Below are 21,263 nucleotides of genomic sequence, written 5' to 3' on the forward strand. Positions count from 1 at the left end.
GAGAGAGAATAAAAGTTCAGCGTTTGTCTTTGTTTCTCTTGGAAAAGTGAGGGGGTGGGATTTTAGATGAGCAGATGTTTCCTATCCAGGAGTTTAACAGACTGTGTGTCTTTGAGATGGAAAAACACATCTAATCAATGCAAGGCAGTTCATATTTTCATGGTGTGCAGCAAACAAATGAATGCACATCAGCAGAAGTGCTGCTAATATTGCATCTGAGGGGCGGGGCTCTGATTCAGTGGGCGGAGAAACTCACATCAGAGGAGGAGCTAAGAACAGAGACCAGAGACAGATAAAGATGAGGCTGACATGACCTTTGGGCAGGAAGTGAGGCATTAGTTATTACTCTGACCCCAGCGGAAATATTGAGACAACTGCTGCAGCTCATTTCTCATGTGTCAGTCAACAGAGAATTACTGAGATGCTGGCTCCAAATAACAATAAATCCTCTAACGAACCGCTACTGTCCAGTGTTTAGATGCTTTTATTCATGTGTTTAAATCTTCTTAATTCTATCCAGCTGGGGTTAACCCTACCCTGCACCCCACACCTAAACCTACAGGAAACTTTATGCAGTTTTTTTATTATGTATGATGTTATAATAGATATATATAATATAACACACACACACACACACAGAATTGGTTGTGTTTAGATCCTGCAGGAGGCGCTGTGATGATCTTCAGTTCTCCGGTCAAACCACTGAAGAAGAGAGAAGACTAGCACACAGACGGTAAGAGTTTAACATTATTCCTCTGTTTTAACCATGTGCTTATATTTGTTTGTGTTTTGGAGACTTTAAATTATGATTTCCCTCGTTGAATTTAGTTGCTTATGAAAATTACTGCAGTAAACATGTTTCAATCACGATATTTGTAATAAAACCGTTGTTAGCATAAAAGAGAAGGAGAATCCTTTAAATATCATTAGAAAATACAATTAGACTTTTACAAATCCAGCCCGTAATTGTAAAGGTTGAATGAGTCGGTCATGGATAATTTGGCGTGAATCTCTCAATATTCATACTTAAGGCTGGTTGGGTAAAATAATTAAACATTAGTTAATATGTCACTAATAAGAAATATTTTATATTTTTTTGAGAAATCAGACGTTATTAGAATAAGTCAGTTCTATGTAGTTCTAGTTCAGTCGTTTTGAGGTTAAATCAGTGTCAGTTCATTATAAATGTTGTAATAATGATGTGTTTGTGTTCAGATGTTGATGATGAAAGCGCAGGTGGATGTGGTCTGCTGTAAATCAGTAGGAACTGATCTGTCCATGCTGGATATTGAGGATTTCATCACAGAAATCTGTCGGCTGAAGAAAGAGGTGGCTTCACTGGAGACAAAGCTGAGAGAAAGAGGAGACAAACTGAACAGAGAGGTTTGAACAGCTCTTCATTTCATCCTTCAGCTCAAACACTCAATGACACTTCTTTCACAAACTCAGTTCTTATCAGCGTCTCAGATTAAACCAGCAGCAATATATAATAACTCATCTCCAATATAACCACCAGAGATAACTTCTGAGTAATGAGGTTAATATCAGCAGCTTGTTCTTTGTGTTTATCTGTGATGTTTGTCAGGATGTGGAGAAGGTTTCAGTGCGTGTGACTGATGGGACAGAAGCTCAGGATTCAGTCTGGAGCGTCAGAGATCAGAGATCCAGAGACACACAGGACTCAGAGCTCAGCCTCACTTTACTCTGTTATACTGACGCTCAGGATCATGAATCCACTGATCAAACCTCTGACTGTAACGCTGGAGAACAGCAGATGCTGCAGACGCCGCTGAAGATGTGCTCCGTCAAACTGGTGGACTGCAGGAACCTGATAGAGAGCAGAGCAGAAGAAACCACCGCAGAGAGTCATGAGGAAGAGCAGGAGGATGATGGGAATAATGGGAATAATGGCTTTTCCACCCCAAAGCAGAGTATGAGCAGAGAGGACTGGGAGCAGAGCAGAGCAGGACTTCTTGAAAGCCAGACACAGATGGATCACTCAAATGAGACAATTTTAGGAGGTTTTCATTTTGAAAGAATTTATGGTTTTTGTCTTAAGCAGGTCCTTAAAAAGTCTTCAATTTAGTTTTAGCAAATTTAAGTACAAAAAAACTCTTGAAAAACCTTAAATTTTACAACAGAAGTCTTAAAGGGGTCATATGACGTTGCTAAAAAAGAACATTATTTTGTTTATTTGGTGTAATGCAATGTGTTTATGCGGTTTAACGTTAAACATTTTTTTTCCCCACATAATGTATATTATTGTTGCTCCTCTATGCCCTGCCTTTCTGAAATGTGTCGATTTTTACAAAACTCATCGTTCTGAGAAGCGAGGCGTGCTCTGATTGGCCAGCTATCTAGTGCGTTGTGATTGGCCGAATACCTCAAGCGTGAGACGGAAATGTTACGCCCCCTTACTATATTGTGATGCCGTGTCCCAGCGTGACGACACAAAAACAATAAAACCCATTATAAACGAGGCATTAGTTGCATCCAGTGGGGACATAATTAGTGATTATAATGACTTATCCTTTCTTTTTACGTGTTGTGTTGCATCGAGCCGCGTAAACATTACCATGTCTGCATTTATGATCGGAGAAACAACAAACAAGCACTACTCTACGCTGCTCAAAACTCACGTTTGAGTCGTCAGGGGCAAATTCTTTAAATATGAAAACACTTACAGGCTGAGAGTCAGAAGCGCCAGACTGTCCTTGCAAAGTTGGAATTGCCCCACTTTATAGAAACAGTCTTTGTGCAGCTGGCATTGTAGGCTACTCTCACAGATTCAGGAAATAGTCCTCTGTAAAATGCGCTGCACACGCTCTAATATTTGGGTTGAACTGTTCTGGAACAGTGTTGTAAATACAACTTAACCACTGATTTCTAGTTGTGTCCTCTTTTAAACAAAGTACTTTCAGAATGAAACAGCGTCTCCAGGACATGGCGCCGGTGGCAGCAACAACTCTACAGCCAGAATATTAGCTCCGCCTTCTTTCATTGCGTATACGTTTGGGTGGTGTTATGCAAATCTCCCCACACCGTGACGTAGACATGTGGGGCGTGTTTGAACGAGCCGTTTTAGGAGTGCGTGGTCAAGTCTTAACTTTGATAAAGAATATCTCTTTGGGTTTGAGACTTTAGTCTTTGCAACTTCAGGGATCTTATCTATTCATGAACAGCTTGTAACACTCCAAAGAGAAAGAAAACTTGAAATCGCATCATATGACCCCTTTAAAGGGTTTGTTCACCCAAAAATGAAAAATTTTGTCATTAATTACTTTGTTCTTAATCTTAATCTTCGCAACAGAAATTAAGATATTTTTTATTAAATCTGAGAGTTTTCTGACCCTCCATAGACAGCAACACAACTGAAATGTTCCCAGGTCCAGAAACATAGCAAGGACAATGGTAAAATAGTCCATGTGACAGCATTTCAACCGTAATTTTACGCCGAATATGTTTGGGGTGCTCTCTCTCAAAACATTGGAAGACGGTAACTCAGTGAGAAGAATTGTTGAATAAATTATATTATTATTGTTTTCTTTGCTATGTTTCTGGGTCTGGGAACATTTCAGTTGTGTTGCTGTCTATGTAGGGTCTGAGAGCTCTCAGATTTAATCAAAAAGATCTTAATTTGTGATCCGACAATGAACGATGGTCTTCCGGGTTTGGAACGGCATGAGGGTGAGTAATTAATGACAGGATTTTCATTTTTGGGTGAACTAACCCTTTAATTATAATCTTAAGAGGTCTTAAATTTGGGGAACAGGAAGTATGTGGCTTAATGTTACTTTTAAACTTGCATTTACACTTTAAAAGTCTGTGACTTTATTGAATATGAGCGCTGCACGTCTCAAAGTTAAAACGTGGTGCGGATGTTATATAAATGTTACTCAGTAGTAGGGGTGGCACAGTACGTGTATCAAACCATACGGTTCACGGGGCAAATTCCAAATGCAGCATGGTGTGCGTCAGGAGATGTCACTGTTTTAATGTCAAAAATGTATTTTTGTTGTTAGCATAACTGTTGCAAATGAACATACATTTTATATTGGAATATGTATACATCTTTTTAAAATATAAAATGTATATATTGTTTTTATGCCAGTGTCCGTCTGCGAATCTGTTGATGCACACCGTGCTGCGTTGTCATGGGAACATCCCAGCTGACGATAATGAGAAAATTATATCGCTCCCTTTACCAAGTGCATTCCAAAAGACTAAATAATGGCACTCCAAAGTCCCCACTCCAAGGGGATAGGGATGATCACTGCCATTTGGAATTTGCCCCGTGAACCGTACGGTTCGATACGCGTACCGTGACACCCCTACTCAGATGGGTTGTTCTGATTCTGAGGAGTTCAGAGAAGGGCTGATTGAATCTGATGAAGTAGCGTTTATGAGCACATTGTTCTTCATGTACAACCATTACTGGGGAAACCACTGTTTCTGCCGTTCCTAAAGTGCCACCTACTGGCAGAGAATGAATTTGCATTTTCAATAAGCCCATCTGCTGTTTTAGTTCAGATCCAGTTATACAATGTTTCATGCTAATTTCGTTCTTTTCAGATGACAGCGCTGGTTCATCTTCTGACGGAGCCTCTACATCCAAAGAGCAAAGGAGAGTTACGGACTGTGGAGAAACATTCAGTAAACACGGTAATTTAGTAAGACATGAGAGAAAACACACAGAACAGAAAGACTTCAGCTGCAAGATATGCAACATCAGCTTTCAGACCGCAGAAGAGAAAACACTTCATTCAAAAGAGCACAGCGTGAAGAAGGAGTTTCACTGTGAACAGTGCGGGAAGGATTTCTTCACCACTCTTTATAGTATGAAAGCTCATATAAAGACACATGACGAAAACGCTCTTCAGTGTAATGAATGTAACAAGTTTTTCCGAAACAAAAGAAATCTGTCTGTTCATAAAAGGATCCACACGGGTGAGAAGCCGTACAAGTGTCCTCACTGTGAGAAGAGCTTCATCAGTGGATCTCATCTGAGACGACATCAACTCACACACACCAATGAGAAACCATATCAGTGTCCTCACTGCGAGAAGAGCTTCAGCCAGGGATCTCATCTGAGACGACATCTACTCACACACAGCAATGAGAAACCATATCAGTGCCCTCACTGCGAGAAGAGCTTCAAACATGGAATCAGTCTGAAGAACCATCTATTAATGTACAGCAATGAGAGATCATTTCAGTGCAGTGAATGTGGGAAAACCTTTACAAACTCAGCTTCTCTTAACTCGCACCAAAGAATACACTCTGACAAACCGTATCAGTGTTCACACTGTGAGAAACGCTTCTATCATTCGACTCACCGTAAAACCCATGAGAGGATTCACACCGGAGAGAAACCGTACCTGTGCTCCAACTGCGGGAAGAGCTTTGCTAGTTCATTTGCTTTCAAAGTTCATCAGAGAATTCACACCGGAGAAAGACCATATCCCTGTAGTGATTGTAGGAAGAGTTTCTATAAGTTAAGTGCCTTAAAAATGCACCAGAGAACTCATACAAGAGAAAAACCTTATAAATGCGCACATTGTGACAAGGCTTTCACTCAAGCTGGTCACCTGAAGGTCCATGAACGAATGCATACAGGAGAGAAACCTTACTGCTGCTACATCTGTGGCATGAAATTTGCTTGTAAATGGGCTTTTCAGACCCACCAGAAGAAGCACGCTGACCCAGAAACATCCTAGCTTCATCATGTAATTAATTCCAGGTTGTGTAAAAAACACCTTGCAGTGCTACGGGAGCATTATTTTATGCTTGTTAAAAAAAATCCTAAGACAAGAATAATAAATGTCTCTAGAATATTATTTACTGGATGGAAATGAATCCTCTGGATGATGTGCAGTAGTAGAAGGAGAGGACATACTCGAGCAAGGGGTCAACAAACTCAGTCCTGGAGGGCCAGTGCCTGCCTCAACACACCTGCCTGGAAGTTTCAAGTATACCTAAGACCTTGTTTAGCTGATTCAGGTGTGTTGAGGCAATTTGGAGCTATGTTGGGATGAAAGAATGGATGAAACGTGTTTCACTCAGTCTCGAATCGCGCTCACGGAAACAGTATCTCTTCCGCGGCTCGGTACGTTTTCAACTCTTTTTTTTTTTTTTAGTAAGAGCAAGAGACTGTACGACATTTCACATAACATGATTTGGCTGATTTTTACGTAGAGAGCGCGACAGTGCACCACATTAAAAGAAATGATCATTCATGTTTTCATAACCACTGACCAAATTCAAAAACAAAACTAAAATTAAAACATCTTTGAGAGCAAGGGGCCTCTACACAGCTTGCGTATTCTGCGTAGGGAGGATCGACTCTATGACGTTTGGTAGTATAAATAGTGCGAGCAGTGTGTTCACACTGAAAAGTCCAAAAATAAGAAGTGCACTTTAAATACCCCGAGGATGCACTTAAATAATTGAAAAAATGTGTGGAATGTTGAACACTTCATGCACTCAACTGTCGCAGCTTTCATTACGTTGTGAAGGGGATGGGGTTATCAGAATCAGGTTATTAATGACAAAATAACTGATGTGTTTAATGGTGTTGGGAAATCTGACTCGGGACTTGATGGGCCCACTGAGGGTACCATCAATGATGACCCCAGGAATCCACTGAGAATCCCTGGAGTAACTTCTTATGTACGAAACGAGCAATTCGGGTCTGCCACTCGCCCTTGGTGATGCGAGACAGGGCCTCATTGGTTGTCTGTACCATGCGTTCAGCTTGTCCAATTCAGCTCAGTTGACAAAATGCTGTAGTGATGAGACGAATACCATTGCGCTCGGCCAATGACATCGGGCAACCCATGCACTGTAAAAAGCAGTCTCGGTGTGTTAATAACTGCTGGCAATGACATGGAACTCATCAAAAACACCTGTTGTGTGCATCAACGACTAGGAGAAATATTTTGCATTGGAAAAGCCCACAAAGACAATATGCAGCCGGGACCATCTTTTTGTTGTCCACTCCCTTAAGGCCAAAGTTTACTTACTCTCTAAAAAAATGCTGGGTTAAAAAAGGACAAACGAGTTACAGCCACCCACAATAGAGATGGAAAACCCTGGTGAGGAGCTTGCTGGGTCTGACTGCATGCCAGTCCCCTTCTTCTAGGAGTTACCTCGAGAGCATCATCCCCCAAGAAGATTTTCAGACTTTGTGCACTGGGGGAAAGGGGTGCAGTGCTTTGGCTAAATGTATTGCAACAGGGAGGTTCTTTTGAGCGCTCTAAAGACTGGGAGGGGCGTTACTAGTTTTCCCTGAGGGGAACTAGTGTGTTATGCACTCTTCTAGGTGCTGGCTGAAGATGTATGTTCTGTTCTCTCTTGTATGGTGTTCAGTAAACGTTTACAGATTACAACAGCCTCCTCCTGTCATTCAAGTATCTTACACATGACAGTAACAACATGGCAAATGTAGTACATCCAAATTGCATTCATATCATCCATATTCATAATGTAAAATACTTTCTAACAGTCGCTAAGCTGGTTTAATTTCAAATGTACTACCTACTCAGTATGTGATTTCAGATGCACAGTTAGCCTTGGATGCCTGCAGACTTTGCAAAGATGGCAGAGTAAACAAACCTTCCTTGAAATTGACTTTGGCTTTTAAGTAAATAACAGTCATTTCTAGCCATGTGGCAATATTAAAATACTGCTAAAAGAAGCTGTGGCAATTTTTGTGTTCACATGAGGTCAATAATCCAAATATCCCATAAACATTTACTTTAATTCTATCTGACATTACAGTGAAGTTAAAGTTGCCACAAAACAATTTTTTAATTATCCTGTAAATAACTTACCTTGGCGGCATAAATGCTCTGGAAGAACAGTGATGAAATGGATAATTAAGGCTCTTTCTTGATTAATGAATCCCTCCCAGCAATGAAAAAACAGAGTGACTCTCATTCTTTACGTCATTTCACCACATAAAACATGAATAACAGCCTTATGAAATCCATGTGCTCATATTATTGTAGTATTTTATTTTGAGGATTTGTCATAGTTCTGTCTGGTTTAACAAAACTATTGCTCTACTCCAGGGGTGGGCAATTAATTTCCCCAAGGGGTCACATGAGAAATTTGGGCGATTGCAGAAGAAATGCAACCTTCATACAGATTACAATAATCAGGAAATATTTGTTTTTGAATTGATTCTTTTAAAAGTAGACATTTTAAACTTATAGCCTATTTCACATGTCTGTGAGGCAGCCGTACTGAGTTTCGGTTCTTTTTTTTCTGACGAGCTCCAGCTTCAGAGATGCCAGGAAGCACATTTCTTTCATTATTTCACAAAAGCAAAGTTGTTGTTGTTTTTATGAGTTTACAGAAATAAAATCAGTTTCAAACTCCTCAACTCAAAAGTTGTTTCATTATCAGGAAACAAAGCTGTTGCCTTGAAAATAAAAGCAGTGCGGTTGTATTGTATAATTACTCCTAGGCATATTTGCGATTGCCTTTTAATTCATGATTCATGAACTAGCTCATGTGGGCCAGTCAAGGATAGCCAGAGGGCCAGATGTGGCCCGGGGGCCGTACAATGCCCAGGTTTGCTCTACTCTGTCAAACATGACTTTATATACAGCGTTCGATTCAATCCAACACATGAAAGTTCACTGCCCCCCACTGGCAGCAAGAGCTCAATGTACAGTTTCAGTTTTTTCCAGACTGACTGATGAAAGTCACTCTGATGATTCTGGAGCAGTTTGTTCTTTAGCGTGTTTGTTCTGGTGGGTCTGAAAACTACCTAAATAAGCGAATCTCTCGTCGCAGATGGAGCAGGAGTAAGGTTTCTCTCCTGTATGAACTCGCTGATGGACCCTGAGGATGTCTGATCGAGCAAACGTCTTGTCACATTGAGAGCATTTGAAAGGTCTTTCTCCAGTATGAGTCCTCTTGTGGTTTCGTAAAGTACTATGTTTACTGAAATTCTTCCCACAGATGCTGCAGTGATAGGGTTTTTCTCCAGTGTGGACTCGCTTATGAAATACATAATGAGCTGGACTAGTAAAGCTCTTCCCGCAGTAGGAGCACAGATACGGTTTCTCTCCGGTGTGAATCCTCTCGTGACAATTCAGAGTAAGTCTTTGGCGGAATCGTTTGTCGCAGTGTTTGCACTGAAACGGTTTCTCACCTGAGTGTATACTTTGATGTGACTTTAGAGCGCTTGAGTTTGTGAAGGTTTTCCCACATTCACTGCACTGGTACGGCCTCTCATTGGTGTGAACACGCACATGTTTCTTCAGATGAGTTCCATGATTGAAGCTCTTCTCACAGTGAGGGCACCTATAAGGTCTGTCTCCAGTGTGGATTCGCTTGTGAGCATCAAGATTTCCTTTGGTGCTGAAATACTTTTTGCATTCGTTGCATTGGAAAGAATTTTTATTGTGTGTCTTCATATGAATTTTCATATTTTGAGCAGTAGTGAAAAAAACCTTCCCGCACTGTTCGCAGTGAAACTCCTTCTTCCCGCTGTGCTCTTTTGAATGAAGTCTCCTCTCTTCTGCGGTAGGAAAGCTGATGTTGCATCTCCTGCAGCTGAAGTCCTTCTGTTCTGTGTGTGTTCTCTCGTGTCTCTCTAAATGACCCTGTGAACTCAGTGTTTTTCCACAGGTGGCACAAGGAAAACTCTTGACCGTCAGCTGCTCTTTTGATGTTAAAACTGTTTCTCCATCAGAAGATGAACTGCCTTTGTCATCTGAAATGAACAAAATGGTTATAAATTCTGGGTTTTAAAATATATTTGAGAAGAGTTGGTTTGTCAGGTCATATGGTTATAGGTCAATGACGATAAAAGGAAGAACAAACCTGGAGGAATGAAATCATCATCATCATCATCATCATCATCATTCCCATTATTCTCATCATCATCATCATCATCATCATCATTCCCATTATTCCCATCATCCTCATCATCCTCCTGCTCTTCCTCAGGACTCTGTTGTTGTTGCTCTGCGGTGGTTTCTTCTGCTCTGCTCTCTATCAGGTTCCTGCAGTCCACCAGTTTGACGGAGCACATCTTCAGCGGCGTCTGCAGCATCTGCTGTTCTCCAGCGTTACAGTCAGAGGTTTGATCAGTGGATTCATGATCCTGAGCGTCAGTATAACAGAGTAAAGTGAGGCTGAGCTCTGAGTCCTGTGTGTCTCTGGATCTCTGATCTCTGACGCTCCAGACTGAATCCTGAGCTTCTGTCCCATCAGTCACACGCACTGAAACCTTCTCCACATCCTGACAAACACAGTCAGCTCATCAACACAGAATCAGATATCAACTGAATCTGACACTCATGAATCAACTTTGAACCGTAAAGGGATAGTTCACCCCAAAATGAAATTAATTACTCACCCTCATGTCGTTCCAAACCCGTAAGACCTTCGTTCATTTTTGGAAGAGAAATTAAGATATTTTTGATGAAATCCGAGAGCTTTCTGACCCAGCATAGACAGCAATGCAACTGAAATTTCCCCAGGCCCAGTAACGTAGTAAGGACATCAGATAAACAGTCCATGTCGTATCAGTGGTTGAACCGTAATTATTACAAAGATATGAGAATACTTTCGCTCTCAATCATTTATATACTAAGTGTGAAAGGTAAGTCTCTCATCTGTTGTTGTTGGTAATGCACTTTTATGTGCTCTCACTGGTTTCTCATGATTCGGGCATCCAGGAAATGCACACTTTAGCACCATTTTACAAAATTTACCAAGACTTATAGCACAATCAATGCAGAACTCAATAGCTTGCATACAGCATGCGTCTTCCTCACCTTGTAAACAAGGCGCAGTGCATCAGTAGCATCACACGCTGCTGCACCTTTAATAATTTGAATTAAAGTGATCATTTACACTCAATACGTAATTATTGCATACTGCTTTATAATGTACTATGGTACTGAGGTGCAGATAATTGCCACTATTTGCAATAAGTGTTTTAAACAGCATCAAATCCTGCTATTTTAACAATGTGAATAAAAGCTATAGCTATTATAAGTGTAAATAGCATATTGATAAAAATACTACTATTTGCACTTAGTGGAAATAGCTGCTGCTGCCTTTTTGTTTTCTTTGAGCAGAAAAGTATTCTCGTAGCGTCATAAACTTAGTTGAACCCCTGATGGCACATGGACTGTTTTAGCCATGTCTTTCCTACGGTTCTGAGCCTGGGAACGTTTGTTGTGTTTCTGTGTATGGAGAGTCAGAAAGCTCTCAGATTTCATCAAACATATCTTAATTTGTTAAGGTCTTACAGGTTTGGAATGACATGAGGGTCAGTAATTATTGACAATTCTCATTTTGGGGTGAACTATCCCTTTAATAGAAGCTATACACATTTTTGCTGACCAAACCAACAGTGTTTGAGCTGAAGGATGAAATGAAGAGCTGTTCAGACCTCTCTGTTCAGTTTGTCTCCTCTTTCTCTCAGCTTTGTCTCCAGTGAAGCCACCTCTTTCTTCAGCCGACAGATTTCTGTGATGAAATCCTCAATATCCAGCATGGACAGATCAGTTCCTACTGATTTACAGCAGACCACATCCACCTGCGCTTTCATCATCAACATCTGAACACAAACACATCATTATTTCAACATTTATAATGAACTGATCAAAGTAAAAATCAGAGCAGAATTGCACAGAAATTAATTAAGAAAATTAACTTCGAGAATATTCAGAAACGTTAATGTCAGATATAAATATATTTGTTTAGACTCATTTCAGTTCATTGTTGAGTAGGAATATCATCTATATAACATTTTATTAATATCTAACACTTCAATTTAGCTCCATTTAATAAACTGAGATTTAACAGATTTTACGCATCTTTCAAAAGTGCCCAGCATACTCCAATAGTTAGATATAATGAGCATATAACTATTGTAGTATGCTGGACACTGTTACATTAGTAATTACAGCAAGTAAAACAATGGTACATTTGTGCTGCGCCTAATGTGGTTTTATTACAAATACCTGCTAAGTTAAACTACGGTTACTGTAGTAAACCCTCGAGGTTAATTGTCCTAAAGCAGATGTTGAAGGAACGCTTAATTTAAGATCATTAAGACACTAAAGACAGCAAATGAACAAACACAGAAACAGTTGAAACACGTACCGAGACTGAGCTCCAGTCTGTGTTTCTTCAGTGGTTTTCCTGGTGAAGTCAGATCCTCACAGCGCCTCCTACAGTACAGCCAGAGAACTACTGCTCATCTCTATCTGTCTAGACTCTAGAGATATTCTATCTGCTGTTCTCATTCAAATAAACAATGCACGGTTTATTTCAGTGTACAGTATCAGCTTACACAGCCCGAAAGACATGATTTGAAACGTATAAACTGATGTGTTTAAAGTTTTTTTTAATGGTAAAATAAAAAGTAAAAATGATTCAATTATGACGCAATTGTAAGTCGCTTTGGATAAAAGCGTCTGCCAAATGACTAAATGTAAATGACAGTGAAATTATTAAAAATCGGGGGATCAGGAGCATTATGGTGCGTTCACACCAGACGCGAATGAAGCGTTAAGCGCGAGTGATTTACATGTTAAGTCAATGCAAAGACGCGAATAGACATCCTGCGGCGCGATCCGCGCGAATTGAGCGTTTCGAGCGTTTGACGCGCGATTCCCGCGAATCGCGCAAGTTCAAAAATCTGAACTTTGGCGGATATTCGCGCCGCGCTAACCAATCAGGATCTTGCTCTAGTAGTGACGTGATTACGAGCGAGGCAGAAATCAAAACAACAATAGAGGACTAAATCATCGTAGCTGTATCCGGAGCTGTACTATAGACCAAAGATTACCTGTTAGATTTACCCAAAACAAATTATATCTTATGTTTATCCACTACAGAGACATCAGAGCCAGCGGCAAATGTCAGAAGGACTAGCCGAGGTTATGCTCCTCTCTTCGGGATACATTAGCACAAGCGCCCGGTGATCGCCTGGAGCTCACGGCTCCGAAATCGGCGAAGCACATTTTCAAATAGGGGCTGTTTTTATAAATAAACCGCAGATTTGAGTTTTAAACAACTACATTCTAGGCTGAAATACACACGTCCAGTGTTTCCATAGCACATAAAGGGCTGATTTGCCAAATTCTATACATATGCTCTCTGTGGCAGTCATTGTGCCCCCTGGCAGAAGCCCCGCCCATGACGCGAATTCGCGTCTGTTGTGCAGTGAATTTCACGCGCGAAAGAAGCGACTTTCATGCGCGAATGAAGCGAGTAAACCCAAAATGTTCACGCGTCCAACTACGCGCGAATAGCGCAATTTATTCGCGCAAGTCGCGTCCGGTGTGAACGCACCATTAGGAGGCCATAGCGAGACAGGAGACTCTGGGAGCCCTGGTGGATCAGGAGACTCGGGGAGCCATGGCGGATCAGGAGACTCGGGGGGCCATGGCGGATCAGGAGACTTGGGGAGCCATGGCGGATCAGGAGACTCGGGGAGCCATGGCGGATCAGGAGACACGGGAGGCCATGGCGGGACTGGAGACTCGGGAGACCATGGCGGGACTGGAGACTCGGGAGGCCATGGCGGGACTGGAGACTCGGAGAGGCATGGCAGGACTGGAGACTCGGAGAGGCATGGCGGATCAGGAGACACGGGAGACCATGGCGGATCAGGAGACTAGGGACGCCATGCGAGTCAGGGAACTTGGATGGCCATGGCGGTATAATTTTTTTGGGAGCCCAAGATGAATCAGGGAGCTCAGTGGCCTTGGCCCGGCCACACAGGCAGAGACTATATGCCCCCCCCCCAATTTTTTTGGGGGATGTTCCCCTCTAGGGGCCACACTGGAGGAGCGGACTCTTGGGGGCGCTCTGGAGGAGCGGACACTTGGGGGCGCTCTTGCAGCGCTGACATTTGAGGGCGCACGGGAGGCGCGGAGCTGGACAGAACCAGCGGAGACGAAGGAGAGCTGGACGGGACCAGCGGAGACGCAGAAGGGCGCTCTTGCGGCGCGGACACTTGAGGGCGCTCGGGAGAGCAGAGACGAAGGAGAGCTGGGCGGGACCAGCGGGAACTCAGGAGGGCTGGACGGAACCAGCGGGAACTCAGGAGGGCTGGACGGAACCAGCGGGAACTCAGGAGGGCTGGACGGAACCAGCGGGAACTCAGGAGGGCTGGACGGAACCAGCGGGAACTCAGGAGGGCTGGACGGAACCAGCGGGAACTCAGGAGGGTTGGGCGGAACCAGCGGGAACTCAGGAGGGCTGGACGGAACCAGCGGGAACTCAGGAGGGCTGGACGGAACCAGCGGGAACTCAGGAGGGCTGGACGGAACCAGCGGGAACTCAGGAGGGCTGGACAGAACCAGCGGGAACTCAGGAGGGTTGGGCGGAACCAGCGGGAACTCAGGAGGGTTGGGCGGAAACATCTTCGCCACGGACGGCGTAACGTTCATCACCTTTTGCGGCGGTATCCTCTTCACCGCGGGCGGAACATTCCTCGCCTCGGGCGGTGGCTGGTCTGCATAAACCTCCTCCATGATAAAAGATGAACCCGCGAGGGATAGCACAAACTCCAGGTTTTGCTTCAGAGAGCCCGGGGTAGTGGCAGGTGGTGCCTGGAGGAACAGGTAGTCATCAAGGCTGCTCCAGAAGACAGTCTTTAGCGTGCCATCCTTCCATGGCATGCGGTGGGCGAGCTGGAGGAAATCTTCCATAGTCCTCAATGGGGTGGCCGTCCTGTGACAATTGGAGCAGTTCATCCTCGGGAGGCAGGTAAGTGCAGTCCATTATTCGGTTGGGGTCCGATCTTCTGTTATGGTCGGGTGGTTGTAGTAAAAGAGGTGCACGACGAAGGAGTAAACAAAAGGAGTATTCTTTATTTAGCGGCATCAACTCACACTTGACATTAAACTAACTTAAGATCGGACAAAGGACTAAGGGAAAACTCAGGACTTATAAAGGGATCGGGCAAATAAGGAAACAAGATAATTAATCTAACACAGGTGAAGACGATCATTGATTAACAAAACTAGGACAGGAACTAAAACAGGAAGAACCAAATATGGGCAAAACCAAACTGAACAGAAACAGACTAATATGTCATCATCAGGGTATTTTTTGCCTATTCTTTTTTTAATTCGGACATCCTTGTTTTGTTTTCACGTAGTATGCAGTCGGGATGCATGCAATTTCAGATGCAGCCAATGTATTTGAAAAACAGTGGCCAAAAGTACCCGGATGAACTACCACTTCCACCACAGAAGTGTGCATTCGGTAGACACTTTCCACCACAGAAGTGTGCATTCGGTAGACACTTTCCACCACAGAAGTGTGCATTCGGTAGACACTTTCTGCCCCATGAGGCCCCCGGAGCAGATTTATGAATGAACTGACTCTGGTAGGTCACACGACAGTAACAACATGGCAGATTTAGTACATCCAAATTTCATTCATACTATCCTTATTCATTTTAAAATAGAACATACTTTTTTAACAGATGCTATAATTCAAATTAAAACTGCCTACTTAAGAGTATGCGATTTCAGATGCAGTTAGCCTTGGAGGCCTGAAATATTAGCTCAGCGACTTTGCAAATATGGCAGAGTGAACAAACTTTACTTGAAATTGACTTTGACTCTCTAAAGCAAATTAAAGGAAATAACAGTCATTTCTTGCCATGATATGGCAGCATTAAAAACCTGCTAAAAGAAGCTGTGACAGTTCTGTGTGGTCATCATTCCAAATATCCCACAAACATACACTTTAATTCTATCTGATCTTTAATTCTATCTGATTTTTAATTCTATCTGACATTACAGTGAAGTTTAAGTACTTGCCACAAAACCGCCAAACTTTTCCACCCAAAGGATTGGTTTCTACCAAGTAAATATCTTTCCTGACACGGCGGCATAAATGCTCTGAAACAGTGATGAAATAGATCATTAATAAACCATGTATCTTTCTTGATTAAAAGAAACCAAACAACGTGTATTTGCCAGTGACTCTCCTTCATGCATTTCACCACATAAAAAATGATTAACAGCCTTATGAAATCCAGGTGCTCATATTATGGTAGTATTTATGGTAGTATTTTTAATAGTTCTGTCAGGTTCAACATAAAATCATTGCTCTACTCTGTCAAACTTGACATACAATGTTCGGTTCAATCCACTGCATTTAAAAAGTTCTCTGCCTCCTACTGGCAGCAAGAGATCAACGTACAGTTTGAGGACAAGCCGATTGATGAAAGTCACTCTGATGATTCTGGAGCAGTTTGTTCTTTAGCGTGTTTGTTCTGGTGGGTCTGAAAACTACCTAAATAAGCGAATCTCTCATCGCAGATGGAGCAGGAGTAAGGTTTCTCTCCTGTATGAACTCGCTGATGGACCCTGAGGATGTCTGATCGAGCAAACGTCTTGTCACATTGAGAGCATTTGAAAGGTCTTTCTCCAGTATGAGTCCTCTTGTGGTTTTTTAAAGAAATATGTTTACTGAAACTCTTCTCACAGACGCTGCAGTGATACGGTTTTTCTCCAGTGTGGACTCGCTTATGAAATACAAATGAACGTGGATCAGAAAAGCTCTTCCCGCAGTAGGAGCACAGATAAGGTTTCTCTCCGGTGTGAATCCTCTCGTGACAGTTCAGATTAGCTCTTTGTCGGAATCGTTTGTCGCAGTGTTTGCACTGAAACGGTTTCTCACCTGAGTGTATACTTTGATGTGACTTTAGAGTGCTTGAGTTTGTGAAGGTTTTTCCACATTCACTGCACTGGTACGGCCTCTCATTGGTGTGAACACGCACATGTTTCTTCAGATGCGATCGCTGGCTGAAGCTCTTCTCACAGTGAGGACACTTGTACGGTCTTTCTTCCATGTGCATTCGCTTATGAACATCAAGATTTCCTTTGGTGCTGAAATACTTGTCACATTCGCTGCAGTGGAAAGACTTTTCTTTGTGAGTCTTCAAATGAACTTTTAGACTATAATGAATGAAAAAAACCTTCCCGCACTGTTCGCAGTGAAACTCCTTCTTCCCGCTGTGCTCTTTTGAATGAAGTCTCCTCTCTTCTGCGGTAGGAAAGCTGATGTTGCATCTCCTGCAGCTGAAGTCCTTCTGTTCTGTGTGTGTTCTCTCGTGTCTCGCTAAATGACCCTGTGAACTCAGTGTTTTTCCACAGGTGGCACAAGGAAAACTCTTGACCGTCAGCAGCTCTTTTGATGTTAACACTGTTTCTCCATCAGAAGATGAACTGCCTTTGTCATCTGAAATGAACAAAATGGTTATAAATTCTGGGTTTTAAAATATATTTGAGAAGAGTTGGTTTGTCAGGTCATATGGTTATAGGTCAATGACGTGATGCTAATATTTTTGTGTCCATATGGTTTAATTCAATTTAAAAGGGTTATTTCTAAATAAATTTGCAAATTATTTTTGATTTGGCGCTGCGCATGCGGCGACAGGCAGCAGAGTTTGTAAACACGTGTGAACACGGGTTTGTGTTGCGTTTCAGTGTTTATTGTGCGTTTGTTTGTTTTGGAAAAGTTTAAGTCGAAACGCAAGTTGATGAGCTATATTCCTGTGGAAAACAAAGATGAAGTTGCTGGATATAACTATAATGTGGGTTCCCCTGCTTATCTCATGCCTTAATCACATAACATCTGTGAGACCTACCACGAAGCTCCAGTACAGCCGCGAATTTCTGCTTCAGTGGCATCGGCCTTATTATGTTCAATACCCAGTGGATTTGATAAGATCGCAACATTTTCTGAACGATGGCGGCTTTATGGAAAATGCCTCTAGGAACAATGATTAATCAAAATTATGGAAACCGTGGAAGAGAGGAAAGAAGGGTGGCGTGCATCAAAGACTGAGGAAGCAGTGTCTCAGAAGGATTCCTTTGCCGACTATGGTAATGGCAAACGCCCAGTCTCTAAGGAATAAAATCGATGAACTGCAATGTTCACCATTCATACAGAGGCCTGCATTTTGACCTTTACAGAGACTTGGCTGAAAGCTCTCCTCTGCGAACCGATCGGGATTCAACGATTACATGTAAAAGGCAAGGAGGCGGTGCTTGTCTATACATTAATAAAAAAGTGGTGCAATTCAGTAATCGTAAGAGAAACATTGTGCACCCAAGACACTGAACTGCTTTCTGTTTCATTACGGCCATTTTATTTGCCTCGAGAATTCCCTCAAATGTTTGTTACGGTGGTGTACATTCACCCTAAAGCAAATCTGAATCAGAATCAGCTTTATTCGCCAAGTGTGCGCATTATTTTATCGTTCAAATTATCATAATTTTAAGGTTACATTTAAAACATTTTAAATAAGTTTTAAAAATCCATATCAAAATATTTAAATATATAATTTTTAAAAAAGCGTATCTGGGCAGAAACTACATTTTTACCTCAGACCTCACATGCGTATTCTTCATGTCAGTTGCGGCGAGCTCAAAATGACCAAGCGAAAGGCAAGGTGTGGGATTATTATTTTTTTTAATTAGGAGATGGAAAAGTTGTGTGTAAACTGTGTAATGTCAGATTGGCTTACAATAACTTTACTGGAGCGATGCGCAATCATATTCAAACTTGGAGGCTAGTCAAAGCCAGCAAATGTCAATCATGTCATACACTACAACACATCGCTGCGGTCCGCGATCCCATCCGCGCCATCTATTCCTCTAAACGAAGACCCACTTCGGTAACTTAGTGGTGCGGGATTTTCAGGTTCTTTTCGAAACTGTCTGCTTGCTTGTTATCTCTGCGTGCCTGTGACTTCAGTTCCTGCCGAGCGCGGTGCAGAATCGCCTCTAGTCCAGTCTTAAATTCACTGAACAAATGCGCATGGTCCGAGTAAGTAAAATGAGGATTGTTCTGTTTTTAGACAATATAACCAACATGAAGTACTTTTTAATGCCGTTTTAATGCTATTCCTTGATAAACTTTCCTATTGTTTTTGACTTGTGTCTTAATATGTTGGCTAACGTTATATGAAAATGAAGAATTCTGTCAGTCTATTGATTGATTTTCCATTTCTGCATTGCTCCAGCCGATCTGAATAAATCAGCTATGCATGGTTTATGTTGAGTGTATGCTTAATGTACAATTAATGTACAATAAAATGTAATCTAGTTTAGTATAATAACATGGTTTTTAACATTAATTTGTCAAAATGTATTATTATTTAATTTAATTTGTCAAAGATTATTTAGAAAACAGAGGTGTTTTCAGTGTCCCTCCAAATATTGGAAAAATGCATTACAATTTACATTTAGAGATGACTCAAATAAAATCTATTTGCGTGTGATATTTTAAAATTAAGTATTTATTTCTATAAGTAAGCTTACATGTCATCTAGGTGGATAAAATATTTATTATTTCTCATTCTTTGGTGGTTACACCATTTGACATTTTCAGGTACATTCAGTCTTATCTTTTGTAAAAAAATAAATGGTTCATAGGCCTTTGAATTTCTAGATTTCTGAATTTCTCATCTTGCCAACCCCTTTTTGTCACTGTGAACAATTACTTAAAAAAGAAATATGATATGGTTTAGTGCAGTTATCCAATTGCAAAAAGCCAGCAAGTTAATTAAATAAACCATGCATAGAAACATTTATGGAAATGAAAGGTTTGCCACCCATTTCACCATATTTATAATGCAATTTTACAGTATAATAGTATTATTTTAATTGCAATATATTTCTTTCATGATTTTATCATTTATAATAGTTGAAATATGATTTTTGGCCAAATCGTGCAGCCTTAAAAACAGACACAGCAAATCTGGCTCACTTAAAAAACACATTCTAGATCAAAATCTCAACAGAGAGAAATAAATTCTATAATCTGCCATTAAGTTACCAAATATCTCAGAATTTTTTTTCTCAAACCTGATCAGACCATCAGAGTCTCTGCTCACATTCAACTGTCATAAAAGGAAGAAACAAACCTGGAGGAATGAAATCTTCATCATCATCATCATTCCCATCATTCTCATCATCCTCCTGCTCTTCCTCATGACTCTGTTGTTGTTGCTCTGCGGTGGTTTCTTCTGCTCTGCTCTCTATCAGGTTCCTGCAGTCCACCAGTTTGACGGAGCACATCTTCAGCGGCGTCTGCAGCATCTGCTGTTCTCCAGCGTTACAGTCAGAGGTTTGATCAGTGGATTCATGATCCTGAGCGTCAGTATAACAGAGTAAAGTGAGGCTGAGCTCTGAGTCCTGTGTGTCTCTGGATCTCTGATCTCTGACGCTCCAGACTGAATCCTGAGCTTCTGTCCCATCAGTCACACGCACTGAAACCTTCTCCACATCCTGACAAACATCACAGATAAACACAAATAAAGAACAAGCTGCTGATATTAACCTCATTACTCAGAAGTTATCTCTGGTGGTTATATGGGAGATTAGTTATTATATATTGCTGCTGGTTTAATCTGAGACGCTGATAAGAACTGAGTTTGTGAAAGAAGTGTCATTGAGTGTTTGAGCTGAAGGATGAAATGAAGAGCTGTTCAAACCTCTCTGTTCAGTTTGTCTCCTCTTTCTCTCAGCTTTGTCTCCAGTGAAGCCACCTCTTTCTTCAGCCGACAGATTTCTGTGATGAAATCCTCAATATCCAGCATGGACAGATCAGTTCCTACTGATTTACAGCAGACCACATCCACCTGCGCTTTCATCATCAACATCTGAACACAAACACATCAGAATTACAAGATGCATTTATGGACTGATCAAACCCAAAATCAAAGTCATAAGCACGATATTTTAAGATGTGTGCCGATTTCTAAGCATTCTTTCAGAGTGTCCAGGACTGAAAATTAAACAATGTGCTAATCTAGTAATTATGGCATTATTAGAAATATAATTTTTGAACAAGGCCACTGTACTGTAACAATGTCAAACTTGCGGTTACTGCAGTTTTAATACAAACACTTCAGTTAAATGATGGTAAATGTAGTAAAACCATGATTAATGTTCATAAGCGATGAGAAAAGGCGAAGACAATCTTTATGTGAAGTCACAACAAGCACATACGCAGTTAAAACGCATTAATCAAGTAAAACACATTAAATAAACATACCGAAGTAAAAAGGCTCCGACTTTCTTTCTTTCTTCGGTGGTTTTTCCGGTGGACTGCAGATCACCACAGCGCCTCCTACAGCACGAGAAGATACTCTCTCTCTCTTCGTCGTGTTCCCTTCATCAGCAGTCAAAGTGAGAAAATAACAAGCGGTCAAATTCAGGGTAGTTTGTAAATCATGTAACTCATTTCTTCGT

General features: G+C 41.5%; 3 protein-coding genes across 4 annotated transcripts in view; 1 reads left to right on the top strand and 2 right to left on the bottom strand.

Annotated features, from left to right (window-relative positions):
• The window catches only part of LOC306872949 (uncharacterized protein), an 819,728-nt gene that overhangs the window by 569,088 nt on the left and 229,377 nt on the right, over positions 1 to 21,263 (bottom strand). The gene's annotated exons all lie outside the window — the stretch shown is intronic.
• LOC306872894 (uncharacterized protein) lies at positions 675 to 7,380 on the top strand. 2 transcript variants are annotated; one of them, XM_079421807.1, is made up of 5 exons: positions 693 to 733; positions 1,216 to 1,383; positions 1,586 to 2,021; positions 4,573 to 4,836; positions 4,937 to 7,380. In XM_079421807.1, the coding sequence occupies exons 2-5, from the start codon at positions 1,216 to 1,218 to the stop codon at positions 5,005 to 5,007; spliced, it is 939 nt and encodes a 312-aa protein (XP_079277933.1). In that variant the 5' UTR covers positions 693 to 733; the 3' UTR covers positions 5,008 to 7,380. The 2 variants fall into 2 exon arrangements, with proteins under 2 accessions (XP_079277932.1, XP_079277933.1); XM_079421806.1 differs by having other exon boundaries at positions 675 to 733; positions 4,573 to 7,380.
• LOC306872911 (uncharacterized protein) lies at positions 8,027 to 21,109 on the bottom strand. The gene is made up of 4 exons (XM_079421834.1): positions 21,067 to 21,109; positions 20,504 to 20,671; positions 19,934 to 20,297; positions 8,027 to 9,727 (listed from the first exon to the last, which is right to left on the bottom strand). Exons 2-4 carry the CDS (start codon positions 20,669 to 20,671, stop codon positions 8,712 to 8,714), a joined length of 1,548 nt encoding a protein of 515 aa, XP_079277960.1. The 5' UTR covers positions 21,067 to 21,109; the 3' UTR covers positions 8,027 to 8,711.

The sequence above is a fragment of the Barbus barbus genome, assembly GCF_936440315.1.
Source record: "Barbus barbus genome assembly, chromosome: 7".
Classification (NCBI taxonomy): Eukaryota; Metazoa; Chordata; class Actinopteri; order Cypriniformes; family Cyprinidae; genus Barbus; species Barbus barbus.